This window comes from Neodiprion pinetum, chromosome 3 (genome assembly GCF_021155775.2).
Source record: "Neodiprion pinetum isolate iyNeoPine1 chromosome 3, iyNeoPine1.2, whole genome shotgun sequence".
Classification (NCBI taxonomy): domain Eukaryota; kingdom Metazoa; phylum Arthropoda; class Insecta; order Hymenoptera; family Diprionidae; genus Neodiprion; species Neodiprion pinetum.
In genome coordinates this window covers 9,868,893-9,889,512 of record NC_060234.1, presented here as the reverse complement: position 1 = coordinate 9,889,512, position 20,620 = coordinate 9,868,893, and the positions used below count along the sequence as shown (strand labels likewise).

General features: G+C 40.5%; 2 protein-coding genes across 2 annotated transcripts; both read left to right on the top strand.

The window, feature by feature from the left end:
* The first annotated feature begins 335 nt into the window (after positions 1-335).
* LOC124214314 (uncharacterized) lies at positions 336-1,076 on the top strand. Its single transcript, XM_046616565.1, has one exon. It carries the CDS (start codon positions 336-338, stop codon positions 1,074-1,076), a length of 741 nt encoding a protein of 246 aa, XP_046472521.1.
* Positions 1,077-1,882: 806 nt separating this feature from the next.
* On the top strand, positions 1,883-4,238 carry LOC124214313 (juvenile hormone epoxide hydrolase 1-like). Its single transcript, XM_069134603.1, has one exon. The coding sequence runs from the start codon at positions 2,557-2,559 to the stop codon at positions 3,343-3,345; it is 789 nt and encodes a 262-aa protein (XP_068990704.1). The 5' UTR covers positions 1,883-2,556; the 3' UTR covers positions 3,346-4,238.
* The last annotated feature ends 16,382 nt before the right edge of the window (positions 4,239-20,620 follow it).

Here is a 20,620-nt window from a genome sequence, read left to right as displayed (position 1 = left end):
CTAAGGGCTGAGGCGTGATCAGCCCCCGTTCGAGTCTACAACCCTTTGTATTTTTCTTAGTTTAAGTCGGCCCCTTTTGCTCAAATATACACATCAAGTTTTACCAATCATATCCGCCCCGTCTCTAATTGTCTCCCCCCCCATATTATTCGTGCGGACTCAAAATCCGTCACAAGTGTGTAGACTGCTCAAAAAGTTTTCATCCAGGGTGTTACAGATACTATACGAGTAGTAGAAACTCTAGTCCCTGTTGTTATAAAAATCTTATTAACACGCCATCGAGTAGTACTCAAAATATCAGAGAGAAGTTGAATTGTATTGTTGATACACCAGTCATGTCTCATTCGGGCAGAACTCTTGACTCGATAGCAGCCCTTCTAAACAAAAATGTAGATACACTTAATGCTTTCATCAACTGTCAAAATACATTTAATTCTAATATGGCATCTAAGCTTAATGCCATCGAAAATATTGTTAAAACAGTGAGTGATCAAGGTGACAGAATAGCACAATTAGAGGCCAGCAACGTGTTACTTACTAGGGAAATTGATTCTTTACGAGATTCATTAACCAATACACCTATCAACTCCTCTGCCCAGATCACCATTGCTGGTATACCATTTACAGTTACCAATAATCCGTTAGAAGTCGTTACTGAAGTTCTGACTGTGCTTGGTGTTCCTGAACTTGCTTCTGACATACTCGACATTCGTTTAATCACCCGCAGAGCTCCGTCGAGCCAAAATCCTGAGCGGGATAACACTAGAGAGGCATCCAAATCATTTATCGTCTTCTTTAAATCCTTACAGATCAGTAGCCATATTATAAGGAAAAAGCGTTCGCACGGCGTATTAGCGGTTAGTGATGTTTTTGCATGTGATAAACGTATCAATATTTTTGTCAACGAGTTTCTTCACCCAAACACTTATAATTTGTTGCGCAAAACTGAAAAGATCGCGTCTGACAGAAATTGGAAATATGTATGGTCTAGGGAGGGTCAGATCTACGCACGTAAGCAAGATGGATCTCAGCCTATTCGCATTACCTCTGAGGCTGATCTCGACAAACTAGGTTGACTAAATCATGTACGGAACTCTCGAAAAGCAGTGAGATTGCATGATAGTTCTACGTCCTTGAAAATCTGTCAATTTAATGCAAACTCGTTATTGGGCCACATTGACTACATCAAATCATATCTTAGCGAACATTTTTATCACGTTATTTCTATATCTGGAACATGGCTCAAGCCTGAAATTTCTAATGATCTTGTTAAGATTCCGAACTATTTTATTATTCGTCATGATAGAACAGGAAAGGGATGTGGAGGTGTTGCGTGTTATATTCATGAGTCATTGAAAGCCAATCTATTTGCAGCTTCACCCTGTTTGTATTCTAATCAACCTGAGTTTCTCCTGCTTGACATACACTATCCTAACCAGGACTCTATATTATTCACGTCCATGTACAGGCCACCCAAAAGTAAACTATTCACTGACTATGTAAACACTTTTTGCGAGTTTAGTCATTCCTTCGAAAATGTCATAATTGCTGGTGATCTGAATTGTGATCTTCTGTCTAACTCTGTTGAATCTAGATATCTTAGTGAGATGGTTTCTGCTCTATCATTATACCTGGTTGAATCCCAAGCAACGCATCATACATCCACGTCCGATACGCTTATTGATGTCATAATTATTGATATTAGTGACAAAAACATTGCCTTCACAAAGTCTGAAACACCATTTATCGCAGGGCATGACCTTCTTGAACTCTCGTATGCCTTTATTACACCGCAGAATCCTGACCAAATGATAGTTCGCCGCAACTTCAAGAATTTTGACTCACGTCAGTTCTACTAGGTACGTGTAGTTCGCTGGTTGTTCGTCACAGCCTGTCCGTTCTACATACAACAAGTTCACTGCATTCGAAAACTTGGATCAACTCACAAATACGTGGAAATTCACGTGACTGTTATTGCTGTTGATCTATGGAGCTGCAAGGTACTGGAGTAACTCAGAAAATCCCAAAGCACCAGCAGTGCGTGACGATCAGTACTGGGGGACAAGAGAATCTTACTCGGAAGACAAAACTATTCGGCCATTCAAAATTGATGTTAAACAAGAGGTTATCGATGACCTTAAGATGCGCCTTAGCAGAACCCAATCTTTGAGAAAGCCACTCGAAGACATTGGATGGATTTACGGCGCAGACAGCGAGCACCTACAAACCGTACTGGAGTACTGGAGGACAAAGTAGGACTGGACCAAACGTCAAAGCCTCCTTAACAAGTATTCGCAGTTCGAGACCAGCATTCAAGGCTTGGACATCCACTTTTACCATGTGAAGCCCAGAATCTTCGAGGACAGTTCTATCAGAGTTCTTTCTCTGCTGCTGGTCCACGGCTGGCCCGGATCCTTCGTTGAATTTCAGAAGATCATCCCTCTCCTCACGATACCACGTGATGATCGGGATTTCGTCTTTGAGCTTATCATACCATCGTTGCCAGGTTACGGGTTGTCGGACGCAGCAGCTCGCCCTGGTTTAGGCTCCACTCAGATGACGATAGTGTTGAAGAATCTTATGAGCAGGCTAGGTTTTGAAAAATTCTATGCTCAAGGCGGGGACGCGGGAAGTGTCATCACAGCAAACATGGGAGTTCTCTACCCCGAAAGTATTTTGGGAATACACTCGAACATGTGCCAAAACAATGCACCCTCTGCTTACGTCTGGACCATTCTCGGTGCCTACATTCCGGCTCTAGTTGTCAGCAATGAGCACTGGTCCAAGATGTATCCTCTAAGCTACCATTGGTCACGTCTTTTCGAAGAATTTGGTTATCTACACGTACAGGTTACAAAGCCTGACACAGTCGGCATCGCGCTCACCGACTCTCCGGCTGGTTTGGCTGCCTACATCTTGGAAAAGTTCAGCACATGGACGAATCCGGATTACAGATTCAACAAAGATGATCGACTGCTCGAAAAGTTTACCATCGACGAGCTTTTGGACAACGTTATGGTCTACTGGGTGACAAACTCGATCACAACAACAATGCGATTGTACGCCGAAACTTTCAGTATTGCTCATCTGATGTTTCAGACGGAAATATTTCCTATCTACACACCGACTGCATGTGCCCTGTTTCCGCACGAAATTACCTACCAGTCGGAATCCCTATTGCGTTCCAAGTACCGGAATTTGCTTCAGGTAAATCACATGCCTCGGGGTGGTCACTTCGCCGCTTTCGAGGAACCGAAACTTCTCGCCGATGATGTTTGGTCCTTCGTTACCCTGGCGGAAGCAAAAAGAACACTCAAAAAAACTTCCAAATCAACCGAACTTTAACGATCGATACATTATTTTTCGCTCCGATGCGTTACATAGTTTTATACGCCGCGTGATAATTTACTTGTCGCGATATCTTATCGAGAAGTTACGAATTAATCAATTTCGATCACTGATAGTCTCTTTTCGTCTAACAATAATCCTGCCCGTGTGCAGCAAATGTCTCAAATTAAATGATAATATACATCATTAGGCCGTATACAACTAAAAATTTAACAGACACCTCATAAAATAACTTTGACCTCTTACCGGGTCAGCGAGAATAAAACAGATAATTTTTTTCAACGTTTTTAAACAATAAAGATATTTTCGATTACTATAAAAGTTGGGCTAGTTTCTACTTTTATTAGTAATTTTTTTTATAAATATATGGCACAATACAACTCGATAATAACTTGCCTCGCACACAGGCCACCGGATTTTTCACAACAAATTTTTTAAACATAAGATCCACATGGAAATTCTGTAAATTCTCATCTACGTGCTTTTCGTCAATTTTTCTTGCTCAGATTTCTTCGATAAATGTCTCAATCTCAGGTATTCTACATTACCGACCGAGCGTTTCAAGTATTTACTCATGGCTGTGAGAAGAATGATGTATATGTACATAGTGGCGAAGCTCGACTAACAAAAAATCGATGTGTTCCCGGAGAAACGCAGACATTCCGCTTTCTATTCCTATTCGCCGGTACCGATCAGTTATTTTAAAATTTGAACTGATAAAAAAATTAATATCGTAATTTTGAAGATACTGTATTAATGGATTTCGAGCATATCGATCAGCGGATTTTCCTTTTGTTCTGACCATATGATACACTGTTTATATAATTGTAATCATTTCAATTATTGTACACCATCATAGGTTCCAGAATCGATGTATTCCACTTGGCAGATGTATACCGGGACAATCTCTTGAAACTATACATATAACGCGCATGCGCCAAATAATTTAATCTCATTGGTCGGTGAAATCGCGCCACGGTGATGTTTTCATCTGCTGAGCAAGGCGCCAACGTACCCAAAATGAAACAAAAGCTGTAATTCTCTCGCGCGTAAAGCCGTGGATTGAGGTTATGCTGCTGTTTATTTTTACGTAGCGTGAATTGTCTAAGAAGAATAGTATCGTTCAGCAATCCCGTGGTTGATTTCGGAAGATATTCAACCGACGCAATAAAGAATTTAACGAAAAAGCAAATATCAAATGATACAGAAATTGGGTGTTATTTATTGAAAGAAGAAATCTGAAATTCAACGTGAAATGTCATTAACAAGTGGGAGCCTGGACAAACAGAGGTAGGTAAGTAAAAACAATGTTTATTGTGAACAGATTCTTTATTTACATAAAATTAAAAATAAATGAATGGTTGAGACCCAGTAGAAGGTATTTCCAGAGTAGATTCGTTACGGTGCAGTGCTCCAGAAGTCAGTAATTAGTGCCAATGAACATGAAATTAATAAAAGAAATGAGTAACAAGGAATAAAGAAATTATTCATCTTAAACACGAAGCTTAGGAGGACAAAGAGTAGCAATTAACAGAAAACGTACCCGACACAATACTCACAAAAACCCTCGCCGACATCATTGATTAGTTGACAAAGTTTTTGCAGCTCCATTGTACAACAATCAATGTTCCGTTAACAAAGAGGGTTCACCAGATATCCAAGAATAAAAAGAGAAAAAGAACAACAGTTAATATTACAGTGTAAATCATGCTATTAATGAAAAATTAGGAAACAAAATAATAACTTACAAGACAATCGTCCGATAACACTGGGAGACCAATCTCCACTCTTCTGATCACCCCTCGTCTGGCCATTGGTTGCCTTTCAAAAAGTGCTGCCTTTTTTTTGCCTTCAAAAATACCGAAAGATCCTGTTTGATAATAATAGCTTCTAATATTTTCAGGTACGAAATAATTCATTGTCAAAGCGGGACTAAATTTGTCAGGCATGGAAGCATGTAAGTAAATTTCCAATTACGTGATCTTTGACAATGACAATATTTTAACATGGATTCAATGATAAAATTCGGTTTTTTTTCAGCAGGCTCGAAGTTTAAACTTTAATTAACACGAGGAAAATTATGCCTTACCTGATGGTCAAAACGTTTAGGTGGCAAGGATCCTGGTTTCTCGAGCGGTGCAATCATTAGAACCATCGAACCTGGTTGTTTCGTCAGACATCAGGTGCCAGAGTGAATTTTATCAGGCCATCGCCACCTTCTTAACATCAGTTGAGGCAAAATTGAAGAGCGGGATATACTACAGATCATAATGGCTGAATATCCCATCATTTTACTTTGATCGAGCCAATAGCGATAAGTTTGTTACTTAACCGTTGCTGCCAATTCATTCTACCGAGGAATTATTCTGTGCACCATTGTAATTTAAGCATCATTATTGACCAGCATTGTTTTTCAAACTTTATACCATTTGATTTGGTATCTTATTTTGAAGCTTACTTTTACTCTCTTTGGCATTGAATTCAGATAAATAGTTTTTCAAGTCCTCAATTAGATTGTAGGGTTGAATTTTGCTAGGCAAACTGAATCAATCTAAATCTAGAACTGTTGAATAAGTTCAGTTAAAAATGTCTTTAAATTTAATCTTAGTTGACGGTGTCATCTGGCTAGCTAGTTGCACGATAACTTGAAACCAAATTCAATTTTACACTCTTTATAGGGTCCTACGCTAAGACTGAAAGCTTGTGAATCTCCATGTACCGCAATTATTTCTGCATTTCATGTTAGCATTATCTGGAGCAAAAAAAATCCCATTTTGAGATTGAAAATGGAACCTGAAACACAGAGTTATTCAATAGCACGAATTGAAAACCAAGAATTTTATAATGGTTTCTGCAACAAAGGGACTCTTTCCAAATATCCTTGTTAGAAGGTGATGTTCGGAGGACTATGAACAAGATATTGTATCGGATTACATTATTTGGAAAAAAATCTTCATAAACTTCGTTGAAAATTAGATATTCATTTATTTTGATGGAACAAGGGACACAATCTTCACATTACTTTAAAATTGACATTACTCTAAAACATGATTGTCCTTGAAGCTAATTGTGACATCGAGGCGCATTTTGAGAAACCTGATTTGCAACTTGTGTCACAGGATGTGATTTACGTTCCTGAGTTCTACGCTTTCGATTAGATTTTCTTTGTTTCGAACCGCACTAACATGAAATACAGAAATCATTTTAATAAATCTAATATCACTTGAATTTTCAATTTGAGTATTAGGTTCCCCTCATTTATTTAATCGAACATCATTGAAAATTTGCGAAATAAATTCTGATAATCATTCGGAAATTTTAAATAGTAGTAGCAATAATTTGTTAATCAGAAAAAATACATTGACTATCGACTATTCGTAAATTTTGTTGAACTATTTTCAAGAAAAAAAAGATTCAGTTCCGTTACAGATAGTGAGATATTTAAATTTCTTGAATGCTCGGTTTAATGTCTCATTTTCGAAAGTAATAAAATTCAATATTACCGCCTGAAATCACAAAAGAGTGAGAAAGTTGCTTAGTTGCTTGAAAGTGGCGATGATCTTTGTACGTCTGACAAATTGAATGGGCAGATAACAGTGAATATCAGAGATGTAATTATTTTAGCCGTATCACCTGTTGATAGATAAAAATTCCATTGTTATTTCTAATGTACGAAATAATAAAAATGATTAAATAAAGTGTTCGCACTTACCTGCTGCGTTTCTTCCAAGCACCCAACATTTAAACAGATTTCTCATTTTAGTCGAATAAAGCCAATTTTCAAAGAGCATTAGCATCAACTTTCCGAGTCACTACCTCGACTGTTTGAGATTCTAACCTCAAAAATTCGTATGAACTACAACGCCGCCAGAAACAGAGTTTGACAGCTGAAACTCGGAGTGGCTAACCTGCCCGAGCAGCCGATAAAACTCGCGCATGCGCATTATATGTATAGTTTCAAGAGATTGTCCCGGTATGAAAATAGGTAAGAGAAGCATATTTATGTCGCCTGTTGAATACGTATATTACAAACGACTAAAGTATTTTAAATAATTTTCAACACCCCAAAACATAGCCTGTGTAAATCTTCTAAAAAAAAAAAACAGAATATGTTTAGAGAAAGACTGCGAACTCTTAATTCAAGAATGACGCGAGGGAGAAGTGACGGGATGCTTGGGAATGTTGCAACAAATTATAACTGAATACTCGACACGTAAAATAATGCTTCATTTATTAATACGTGTTCCTCGATTGAGAGATAGGTTCGGACTGAGCGTGGTCATCGCGACAGCTCCGTTGCTGGGCGAAGAACACGAAAGCGTATCGTAATAAACGTGAGGATAGAAAAAGAAAAACAAAATAAGTGTGGTAGAATAGAATCGGCGAATTTTGGCGTTGAAGCGATACTTTGCCATAACAGTGCATTCAATACAACTGTGGAATTATCTCTTGTTAAGATAGTAGGGCTTGTACCCACAAATTCCTCAATCTCTGATGATATTAACGTGTTTCTTGAGGCCTTAGAAGGTATCTTACTTTTAGCTCTTGACATTCATGCTCCTTTCAAGAATTTTATTGTACGCAAGCCTATTGCACCATGGCTCACACCAGAATTAAAATTACATATTAGAAAACGCAACGTCCTTTATAAACAAGCAAAAAGAGCTAATTTAGAGCCCATTAGGGTATGCAATTTATCGGAAATTCAGAGACGAGTTGACGTCTGAGTTGGAACGTGTGAAAAGTGAGTACAACTTTACCAGACTAGCCAATGTTAACAATGTTAACAAACTGTGGAAGGAGCTTGCGACCCTTGGGCTAGTTAAAACATCGTCAACCTCCCCTCTTAATTTTTTCACGCCTGATCAATTGAACTCTTATTATTCCTCAATCTCTAGTTCCTTACCAGCTTGTTCTAAAGGTGAATTGCAGTCCATTAAAAGCCATGTTGATACCTCGAATCATCTGTTTCAGTTCGAGCATGTAACGGATAATGATGTACTCCGGTTAATCATGTCCTATATCTCTAATTCTCATTCGACTGGACCTGACGGTATTTCGTCTTTCATTATTAAAAAAAGCAGCTCCATTGCTGGTTCCTTTCTTACAGAAATTGTTCAATTCCTGCTTTGACAACTCGTTCTTTCCGGCGAGTTGGAAACGATCATTTATTAGACCTTTGTCAAAACAAAATACACCTTTGTCTCCTTCGGATACTCGACCAATTGCGAACTTGTGCGAACTCTCCAAAATCTATGAAAAGATTGCTCATAACCAGATCATTCAATATCTTACAGACTATAATATTTTGGATTCTCGTCAATCAGGGTATCGCACAGCTCACAGTACACAGACAGCCTTGCTTCGCCTTTGCCATGACATTAGAAAGTCTGCTGATGATGGACGTGTCACTATTTTAGTTCTCTTTGACTTCAGCAAAGCCTTTGACACGGTCTCTCATTCCATTCTGCTGGAAAAGCTCCGTGACATTGGTTTTTCTGAATCGTCTCTGAGCTGGGTTTACTCCTATCTCACTGGTAGAACTCAGACTGTCATAGATAAGACAAATATTTCGGACTGGCTTCCTATCACATCCGGTGTTCCACAAGGCTCTGTATTAGGACCCTTATTGTTTTCTGTCTTTATCAACGACATAGGAGCTTCTCTCAAGTATTCCGACCACATAGTGTTTGCTGATGATACTCAAATCTACTTGAGCTGTCACTGGTCAGAGCTCAATGTAGGGTTAGCTAAGATACTATATGATATCAACCAGATATCTGAGTATTCGAATGAAAATAGCCTTAAATTAAATTTAGCGAAGTCTTCTGTAATGATTTGTGGTAGTGGAGCAAACGTTCAGTCCATCGACTTTAAACTGTAACGATTACATTCATTCGAATATGGGCGGCAATATTTCGGATTTGACCGGACGCAAGGAAAGTGCGCGCTTGACCAGTCTGGCGGAACCGGCAACAGATCCGGAGGAGAGAAGCGAAGAGGACTCTGCGGAAAGACGCCAACCTGGGCAGACCGAAACCTATAATACTCCGTAGCAGTTGAAAGTCTAGTCTATTTTTACATTACCAAAACTCAATATACACAGTACGAAGTTCACCGAATATTCGATGCCATTGCGATCCTTGCTGATTTCATCTCCACTCTGAACGTGTGTAAACAACGAAGCCTGAAGGTGAACATCCAAATTCAAAGTATCTATCGAACGAGAGCAATGGAGAGAAGACGATCAGGATCAGCAAGTGACTCACATGGTGCAACCACATTCGAAAATTAAGACAAGCAAGCAGCATATTTTAACATATTGTGTATCCATGGCGTATTTTTTAAATTGTGTGAATGTGCGAACGAATGTATAGTTTTTAATTTTTTATACGAACACTTTTATTTCTACCCTTTATTGCAATCTGCTTATTTGAACTATTTTATTTATACTATTTTATCGTTACAATTTTGTCGACTCTTTTATTTATAATTTACTTATTTCTGTTTATTAATTGTTCAGGGAGAAATAAAGTGTAACAAAACTATTGCCGGTCATGGCAATAAATCAGACCTCTATACCTTATGTACTAGAGGCTCGTAATCTGGGAGTTATAATGCGAGCAAATCTTTCTTGAGCTAGTCATGTAACAACAATATCTCACACAGTGAATTTCACACTTCATAGATTAAAATATCACAAGAACTCGCTGTCAACTGAACTTCGCATAAAATTAGTCTCTACTCTAATTTTTCCTTTACTCGACTATTGTTGTGTTGTTTATAATGATTTGTCAAACGAGCTTGACTTAAAACTTCAGCGATTGGTAAACAGTGCGATACGATTCATTTTTGATCTGCGTGGTGATGTACATATCACCCCGTATCGATTACGGTTGAAGTGGCTGTCAGTGTCAAACAGGAGGAAGTACTTTGTAGCTATAGTTACTTATAATATTCTGCATAACCATGCCCCGTCGTACTTACGTGAACTATTTCCCTTACATCATGATTATACTCGTCATTCGTCACGTTTGGGCATGGCTAATACTTTTCATATTCCGCTACATAGAACTTGCATTTACCGCAACTCCTTCCATCTCACTGCTGTTTACCTATGGCATTCTCTTCCTCTAGACATTACTTCTTCGTCCTTCTTATCTAATGAGGTTTCTGCCCTAGCTAGCCCGATTAATTAACCTATCTTTATACTACCTAAGTTATAGTATTGCGTAGTGCTAGTTTATTTTTGTTTATTTTATTTCGCTTATTTGATTGTGTTTTTCATTTAATCTACTCACTTTACTTTATTCTATCTAAAATTTATTATTTATATTTTATATTACTTTTTATTTTATTTTATTTTATTTTACTTTTATACTTATGTATATTACTTATATTTTATACGTAGTTTTTCTCTTGCCCCAAAGTATTCTAGGGCATAATAAAATATCTATCTATCTATCTTTCTCTCTCTCTCTCTCTCTCTCTCTCTCTCTCTCTCTCTCTCTCTCTCTCTCTCTCTCTCTCTCTGCGTAAGTAGTGCCTGCACGCTTTCATTTCGCACCTCCTTTACGGAGCTTTTTCTGCCTCTTTCTGCCTTCGGGCCCTTTTATTTGCAGACCCCTTGCACGCGCCTTTTTTTGCAAGCCACCTCTGGCTTGCTTATCTCCACGTCCAGCTGTCTCTCTCACGCCCTTGCTGCACTTTTCTGGTTTGGACTTTTGGGCTACCTGGCCCTACCTAATCTGCACCTGCCACCGGCTTCCTTTCTGCGCATGCCTGGGTCTGTTTACTTCTCCATCTCCGTCTGGCTGGGTCTCTCTCGATAGCGTGACTGTGGCAGTTGTGGCTCCATCCGCCGGTTCTATCGGCACCGTCGCTTTCTCTTGCCTCGCCGCCGCATGCTCGTCCAGCCGATAAGGTAGGGAACTTCCACTCCTCGGCAGCCGGCCCAGCTGTCATGTGTCCTGCCAGACTCTGCGCTGGCTGTAACAAGCCGGTCCTTGACGCCGTCCACTGCGCCCAATGCAACTCATATTACCATCGAAGTTGTCTAAAGATTAAGGCAACCCGCACTGGCACCCTTCGTTGCTGCCGTGATACTCACTTGCAGTAGGTGCGAAATATGGAGATCTCTCAACTACCAACCCTCGCCTTCCGCTCCCGTGCTCGGCTCTAGCTCTGTCTTAGGCTCGCAACCTCCGCTTTCGGCTGCTCCTACTGCCTCCGGATCTCTCCTTACTCCGGCCGTTACGTCTCAAACTACGCTTCTCGGAGAAATGATGTGCCGGATCGACAGCAGATTCGACGACATAGGAGGTCGCATCGATGGCATTGATGATCGTCTTGGCCCATTGACTGTTATGCAAGAGCAAATTGACAAAAATGCAGCCCGCATACAAGATCTCGAGTACCAAAACCGTACCCTCGCTGAGAGACTCGATGAGTTGCGGACAGCCTTCGCTGACCTTTATCGTCACCAGGCTGCTGATCAACCGGAACTGCGGTGCGTCTCTGCCCGGCTCTGTGAGGCGGAGCTCATTATTTCAGGGGTTCTTTGCCTATCCCCTGACGAACCTCGCGCAGTCATTCTGCAGATTGCAGCCTCCCTTGGCGTTACTCTGGGAGACGAGGACGTCCTATCCTCGCGCTTCCTAGTCCCACGATCCCGTGCCCGCCGGGATACCTCCCAGGGTGATGCTCCGCTGCCAGTTATCGCTCTCGGGACTTGTGTCTCCGGCTCATTGCTGCCAAGAAGGCACACGGGATTCTCCGCACCTCCGACCTTCTCCCCCAGCGCACCACTCCTCCACTTGTCATAAATGTGAACGAGGCTCTCCCAGGGGATGTCTACAAACTTCTTGTCGCAACCCGTACTGTGGCCAAAGCTAGAGGATTTAAATATGTCTGGCATAGCGATGGCGTTGTTTTGCTGAAGTCCAGGGACGGCGAGCGTACTCGGCGTATACGCACAGTTCAGGATCTCGAGGCACTTGAGGTCGGGTCTCCCTCCGCCTCTCCCGGCGGTGGCTCTGATGCCTCTCCGTCCCGCCCGGGTCCCTCTGGCCGTCAACCTAGGCCCGGTTCCGTGCGTGGCCGTACTTTGCAACCACCGTTCTATCGTGGCTCGCGTGGTTCCACCCGCGATACACCAAGGGGTACCGTCGTCTCACGTCCGCCTCCTTTAGCTGAATGTGAGGTGACACAGGAGGCGCGCACCAGCCCCTCCTCTGCCCACTCATCGCCTCTGTGACCTGGAACCTCGAGCTTGCCGCCTGCGCCTGGATGTTCACGCTCCTCGCTCCAGATCTGCCATATTAACGCCAACTCCATCCGTGGCCACATGGACTATCTCCGCTACCATTTCGCCGCCTCCCCATACCACGTCGTCGCCGTTAGCGAGTCCTGGCTTCACACTGAAGTCTCTGACTCTTCAGTCGCTTTACCCGGTTTCTCCATCCTCCGAAATGATCGCACTGGTAAAGTGGGCGGTGGGGTTGCTCTGTACCTCCGTGACCCACTGCGTGGACGTATCCTCGCGGCATCTCCGCCTCCTTACTCTGCTCTCCCTGAGTACCTCGTGGCCGAAGTCAAGGCTCCTGGCCTGTCCCCACTTCTGGTCTCGGCAGTTTACCGCCCGCCAAAGACGGCCAACCTGGCCCTATTCGAGTCGGATTTTGACCTCTACTCACCCGGTTACGCTCTCTCTGTAGTCCTGGGCGATTTTAACGCGAATCAGCTCGCTGACTCCTACAAGGCCCATAACATTCGTTCATTTTGCCAGTCACACGCGCTTCACCTGGTGCCCTTCATGGCCACTCATCACACATCCACCGCTGACTCTCTTCTGGATCTCTGTCTCGTAAGTGACCCTGACGCTGTCGCTGACTTTGCACAATCGGAGACCCCCTTCATTGCTGGGCACGACCTAATTTACGTGACCCTTGCAATGCCCGCTCCCTCGAACCAGCGGCTTATCACCTCGCGCTCCTATCGTAACTTCTCAACTAAGGAGTTCGCCCGCTCCCTTGACTCTATGAATTGGGACTGCTTCTTTCCACCTGCCTCCGCTGATGAGCTGCTGCAGCGTCTCCAGGGCAATCTCACCACCGCCTTGTACCTCCTGCATGACGGACCCTGTTTCCCTGGCACCAGCCAGCCCACTCTGAAGCACAAGAGCCTGCAACCCTCCAGCTCCGTGGGTGTTGCATCAAATAGACCTCCCATCAAGGCCTCTCACCAGGCCCCCGGCGGTGCTGCTCTCATTGTGGGACGTGAGGAGAGCGAGAGTGACGTCACCTAGCTACTTTCGCCGCATTCCAGCAGCGGTCTCTCCTTTCCCCGAACCACAGCGCTCCTACGTCTCGACGGCCACCTAGACATCCCAGTCGGATAGAGAGTGGGAGTCTCCGAAAAGGACCACCGACCCTGAGAATCGCCGCCCCCCGACACCGCCGAGCTCTCCGGAAAGCCGGTATACGCCACCCCCGAGGACCGAGCCCACTCAGCGCATCACGTCCTCACTACAGCCTCCACCGCGGTACAATCGGACGACGACCACCCCTTCCCTCGCGTGGCAACCCTTATGTTAAATCATGTATATATGTAAATAAAATAGTTAATAAATAAGATGTACATATAATGAAACCAAAAACCTCATCTTTGACTCCAGCGATCTACCCCTTCCACGCGGCTCGGTCGAACAACCAGCTAACAACAAATAGCGAACAATGTCTATCATCCCTATTTTGCAGAATATCTTTGACTCTTCACTGCAAACAGGGGTTTTTCCATGTGGCTGGAAAAAAGCTCCAGTGCGACCTATCCCTAAGATAAGTATGCCTAAAGTACTGCAAGACTTTAGACCTATTAGTATTTTAAATTCCACTTCGAAAATACTCGAGACCGTTGCCTACAGACAAATGTCGGAATTCATCGCTCAACGTGACTTGCTTGATCCGCTTCAATCTGGCTTTCGAAAGTTTCACAGCACTCATTCTGCAGTAGTAAAAATAGTTGATGATGTAAGAGTTGCCATCGACCGTCAGCAAGTCATATTATTGGTTGCGATTGATTTCTCGCGTGCATTTGATTTGGTAAATATTCAGTTGCTCTGTGACAAGCTGTATAATGTGGGATTTTGTGCGTCGGCTTGTAATTGGTTTTGCTCATATCTGACGGGTCGGACTCAGGTAGTGGTGTCCCCCTCAGGCAAGTGTTCTCAATCCCTAGGTAGAAGTGCGGGTGTGCCGCAAGGTTCCATCTTGGGCCCGCTACTCTTTTCGTTATTCATCAACGACATCGGTTCTGTACTGAAGCATTGTTCGTACCATCTATACGCTGACGACTTCTGCATTTATCTTCATGGTTCTTTCAGCGACTTTCCGGATATCATTCGACGCGTTAATGAGGACTTGACTAATGTTGCTAACTGGGCGCGATCCAATTCACTTCTCATTAATACTGCGAAAACCGGTGCAATTTGGTTTGGCTCGAGCAGCTTCATCAAAAGGCTCTCCTCAGTCGTTGCACCTGACATCCTGCTTAGCATCACCGTTGTACACGTCAGCGAGATGCTGAAGATTTTGGGTGTTACACTTGACTCTGCGTTAACTTTTCGAGCTGAATGCGGCGTAATTAGAAGAAAGTGTACGGCTGCTCTTTATCGTCTTCGTCGATGCGGGCATTCCCTAACACTTTCATGTAAACTTACTCTGGTTAGAGCACTCATAATGACCTTTTTTGATTATTGTGCAGGACTATATGTTTCGATCTCAGGTGAGCTTGTAACGAAGCTTGGTAGTAGCATGAATGCCGCTATACGGTTTGTGACGGGTGTCCATAAAAGCAGCTACATTTCTCCCGCATACATACAGCTGAACCTGTTATCATACGCATATAGGATTGAGTACCTAGCTATGTCCTTCCTGGCATCCGTCTTGCGTACTGGCCAACCTTCGTATCTCGCAAGTAGATGTAGGTTTAGGGCCCCGAATCGTCCTGGAACGAAGCGCGCGACGCATCTTGATCTTGTAATTTCTAAGGCAAGTCTGAATTATTTGCGTGATTCGCTTTTTGTCTCGTGCGCCGAAAAGTGGAACAAACTCCCGATCTGCGTTAGGAACATGTACGAACGCCCTTGCTTTAGGCAGCATCTGTTTGCCCATTTGTTTAGTAAATTTAAATGTGATAAAGTGTTGTAAGTAACACCATTGGTGTGTAGCCTAGGCTAGTTATTAGTCACTTATTTTGTTTGCGCCCTTCTTTGTTATTTTTTCTCATTTTTATTACACTAATACTTGCTTTGTTTTCTTTTTGTATACTTCATTAGTCTGAATACTAATAATGTTGTTATAATATTAAGCTTTGTATAATGCAATATAATGCAAGTAGATTTTATCTACTACCATATGTAAATAATCACCTTGATATGTATATTTTGCATATGGCTTAGGCTATACGGGAACTCTAGTCATCGACTTCTGGATCCCTAGCCTCTGATAAATCTAATCTAATCTAATCTAATCTCTCTTCTCTCTCTCTCCCTCTCCCTCTCTCTCTCGTGAGTACTCAAGTCGCTTGCTACATCGCTCGCTCTTTTTTGACTCGATTCTACTCAGTTCTGCCTCCGGGCTTGTTTATTTTCCAGTTCATAAAGCACGCCGATTTATTGCTTTTCACCTCTGCATATCATCGTTACAGAATTGCACATTTCTTCTGGTTTTGAGGTGAAACGTCTATCTGGAGCTGATCTCAAACTTCTTCGGCTTGTGATTTTCCTATCCACGTCGAATTGTGCATGCGCAATATTTTTTTTTTATCAATTTCTCTCAACTGAGCGATAAAAAGAAAATACATAGGGTTTGGGTACTAGCCCATACAACCATTTTTACACTTGTTATTACATTTTTCAATTATTTCATATTTTGCTTAAATTACAATTATCTGATCATGTTATATTATAAATTATTTGAACATTTTATAGATTATTTTAACATAAAATATATTATTGTGTCAGAAATTAATTTTTGGAGTTAATAAATTTGATTGAAGCATCAAAAATTATGATCTCTACTTGCTACAATCGTCATCTACAACTACTCTATCGACCAAAACGTCTGACACCATCGATCATCCGCGATGCGTATTGTATCTCTCTGTGGGTAATCTAACACATATAATTACACAAGCTTGATTTGATACTTCCGCTGATAGAAGGCCATCATTCAAAGTTCATGTCGTTAATCGATGCTCAGTAAAATGTCATACGCGAAATCGTCATGAAACGAATCGTTTAATCATATAAGCACATTGGTAGCTGAGCATAGGGATAAATCATCATCTCTTGAAAATAAATGCCTAACATTAGCACGTGAGATTGAAACGCATCATTGTCCCATCAACACGTTTCGTGAAGGATGTATGGATGATTCCGATATAACTGTGATATTCAATGTCCTGTCTTGTTTGTTCTGACTGATCATTAATTAATGAAATTTTTGTCTTAGTTAGATGATTATAAACATATTTCAACATTATTTTTATATAATATAACTTGCCACTGAGAGCAAACTTACAATATATCACTTAAATGTCAGTACCGTGTCCTGTCCATTTCTAGAATTTACCGATAAACTGTTAATTTTTTTTGTCGCAATCAATTATTTGAACTAATTTTGTTATAAATTCTAATGTTTATGACCAAACTGAAAAAAATTGACACACTTTTTGTTCAATGTATTGAGTTAACATCGAATTCCGATTCAATAACTTTTGTAGTTAATTTTAACGAATTTTTGAATTTGAATTTGTGTGACTCGAGCGCCATCTCCCTGGAGATTTATGAAACGTCTAGTGAACCATCTTAAAAGTACGTCACCTGCGTAATATTTACAAACATTGAGTTGGTGAAATAGTGCAAAGAGTTTGTGTCATGTGAGAACTCAATTTTGAAAAAGGTATGTCATAAATTGTCTTGTCGATACGGTGGTATTGATAAACTTCATTCACTATTAATTTTTTCCGACCAAAATATTAAATTCTTGTATTAAATACCAGTCTAAATTTTACAGTAAGTGGATATTATCAAATACAAAACCAAACAATTACAGTTATTATTTGAAATGAAAATGTCAGTACCGTGTGTGTCAGTACCCTGTGAAAGAATAATAAAAATAGTATATAATTATAGTCATTAGTTGGAAAATTAGTTTAATGATTAATTGTAATTTTTTTTAATACAGATCGCACCAATACTCCGTACTAGAAAGCTACCTCATACTAGTGACATTAAAAATGGAAAAATTCAAGAATTGCCATCAAAAACAAAAATCAACCGTAAAAATACAGTTAGTGCCCAAGTAAAACAATATCGTTTGGAACAAAAACGTACTGCTGAAAAATTAAGGAGAAAAACTACGGAACGATCCAGAGGCTCACAAAAATTATTATCAGAGTGAAAGAGCAAGAAATGAAAAAATAAAAAAGGAACGAAAACTCAAGTTAATTGATCAGTTATCAGAACGAGAAAAGCGAGCTCGTCGCAAACAACAAAATTTATGGAAAAAAAACTCACGGATACGGCAAAAAGAAAATAATGAGTCGACAACGGAGCAAAGTGATATGAATAATAACTTTGAATCTAAGCAAGCCAAGGTAGGAAGGAAGCGAATACAAAAAAATCTACGTAAATGTTTCAGAGACGATAAAAAATTATTGGACGATAATAAAAATCTGCGAATAAAAATAAATAGCTTAAATAAAAAATTACAACGTTTGAATAACAAAAAATCGGACTCGACATCGCCCGAATCTAAAGTTGATAATATGTTAAACGGTCATAATGTGAATCCTGAAGTTAGGCAAAACATTAATACTTCATGAAGTCATGGTACAGTAACTAAAATCATCTTATGAAGAGTCAAGAAGTTCAAAGTTCAAGCAAAATTGGGTAGATTAGTGACTAGCAATTAGTGGAAAAATTGTGAAAAAATACCGACAACTATCGGCTATTAGGAAAAATGTTGTCCCTATTATTCCTTCAAGAGTTCATAGGAGTAATAAACCATTGGAATATGTAAATAAAATGAAAAGCAATCAAACACTCATCCAAGATCGAGTGACAAGTCTATATGAAGAAAATAGTCAGATAATTCCTGATGAAAAAGCTTCTATAAAAATGAATGGTAAACAAGTAACAAAGCGTTATGTGAATGCTACGATTCAAGATTTACATTCTAAATTTTGTTCTCAAAATACGTACCGTGTTAACTATTCAACTTTCGCAAAATCACGCACAAAGTATTGTATTGAACCCAAAGTTACTAATCGAAATACGTGTGCGTGTTTTACTCACGAAATTTTTTCTTTGTTGATACAAGCTTTTCACAGTCATAAGTTACTGACAGAAAATACCTCATACAAAAATTTGAACAGTTTCTTATGTGACACTAATTCTGAGCAATGTCTTTCAAGAACGTGTGAGATGTGTAAGTTAAAAAAATTGGAATTTAATTTAAAAGAAAGTAATCCTGTTCACAAAATATCTTACATGAAGTGGGAAGTATCTTCAGAACAAAGAATTGATGAAAAAACAAAAATAAAAAACCAATACCTGTTAAAATTACTTCAGGAAAGAAAATTTCATGTACGATAGGGCAAGCAATTGACCATTTTAATCATGAACTAGATTTTTTTATAGCCCATGAATACAGAACTACTCACCAAAATAACTCTATGAAAAAACTTACACACTCTATACAAAGCAATGAGTTAGGACTTCTCATTGACTTCAGTGAAAATTATTCTTGTAAGTATGAAACGGAAGTTCGGTCAGTACACTTTGAGGCTAGTAGAGTACAATGTACTTTACACACCGGCATGATCTACTCTTCAAAATCTTCCCATGGCTTTGCTACTTTGTCAAAATCACTCAGACATTATCCTTCTGCAATTATTGTTCATATAAAAAAAAACACTTTACGTTTATCTAGCTACCAACCCAGAGATAAGAAAATTACACGTAACGAGTGATGGTCCAACTTGCCTCATTGCTATTCTCAGTTAGAAGATATTACCTACAACTTTAGTGAGGCTGGCCGTGGAAAAAGTTCAGCTGATGGGATCGGCGGCTGCATCAAAAAATTAGCTGCCGACCAAGTGAAATACGGCACGGATGTGTCAAATTTTGATTCTCTGTTGGCGATTTTGCGAAATCGTGTTAAATCTGTGTACCAAGAGAATATCTTGAAAGTTAACACTCGGTCACCGCCGACTCGGCACCACTTACGTTCTTCGTCTGTTTTTCGCTGGCTGGCCATCCCATATTTAATTTTAAACTGCGAAAGGCCGAAAAATGATTGCATTCAACACGGCGACGATTATGTTTTAGTTTTATGCATGGAGGTATGGGAATGCCGAATAGGTAGAATACAAGAGCGTGGTCCCAACATAATCCCTATGTTTTCCTTGGAAATCGAACACAGTACCCTGTCAAGCTGAACATTTGTGTGGTTGTTGTCGACGGCCACATTATCGGGCCGTTTTTCATCGAAGGAAATCTTAATGGGGAAAGATATTAGCAACTACTCAAGGAGCAGATTATAACTGCAATCAGAGCGATTGACGGGGACGTAAGTACAATTTATTCAAGTTATACCTAGGTACATTATAAATAATATTATTAATGATGATGATGACGATGATGATGATGATAACAGTAATGAAATTAATGATAATAATGTAAGATCGTGGTCCCCCATGTTGACTAAGAAGTTTATGAAAATCACGATGGCCAAAGTAATTATAAAATGGGCTCAATATGATTTTGCGAGGCAATTGTAGACTGCGATCTTAATTCTTTCGATTATAAATTACAATTGTAATTCGTAAATCAAATCCAATCAATTAGGCCCAACACTGGTTGCAGAGCAGTTGACAGGAAATCGAGAGGACCTGGGTTCAAATCTCAGTGCAGTTACCCGAAGCTTCGGTTTTCCAAGATTCTGACAATAATATTAACAGTAAAATCATCATCATGATTTAATTCATCGTCAATTGAAATATTTCAACAATTACTCGTCAGAATTGAAAAATAATGATAGAAACATCCAACTATCCAACGTAGATAACACATTCCATCTATCAGTAAAGTCTTCGGGTATGAGGGAGCCGTGTCTGAGTGAACCCCAGCATTGCGTCTGACGTTGAAACTTAGATACGGTGTTCGGCGCAGAATCCCCAAACCCTTAGGTAGGGCCCCTGAACCTGC

What these genes read in the sequence shown, in the direction of transcription:
- LOC124214314 (XM_046616565.1), top strand. Translation starts at nt 336, where the DNA reads ATGTCTCATTCGGGCAGAACTCTTGACTCGATAGCAGCCCTTCTAAAC.
- LOC124214313 (XM_069134603.1), top strand. Translation starts at nt 2,557, where the DNA reads ATGACGATAGTGTTGAAGAATCTTATGAGCAGGCTAGGTTTTGAAAAA.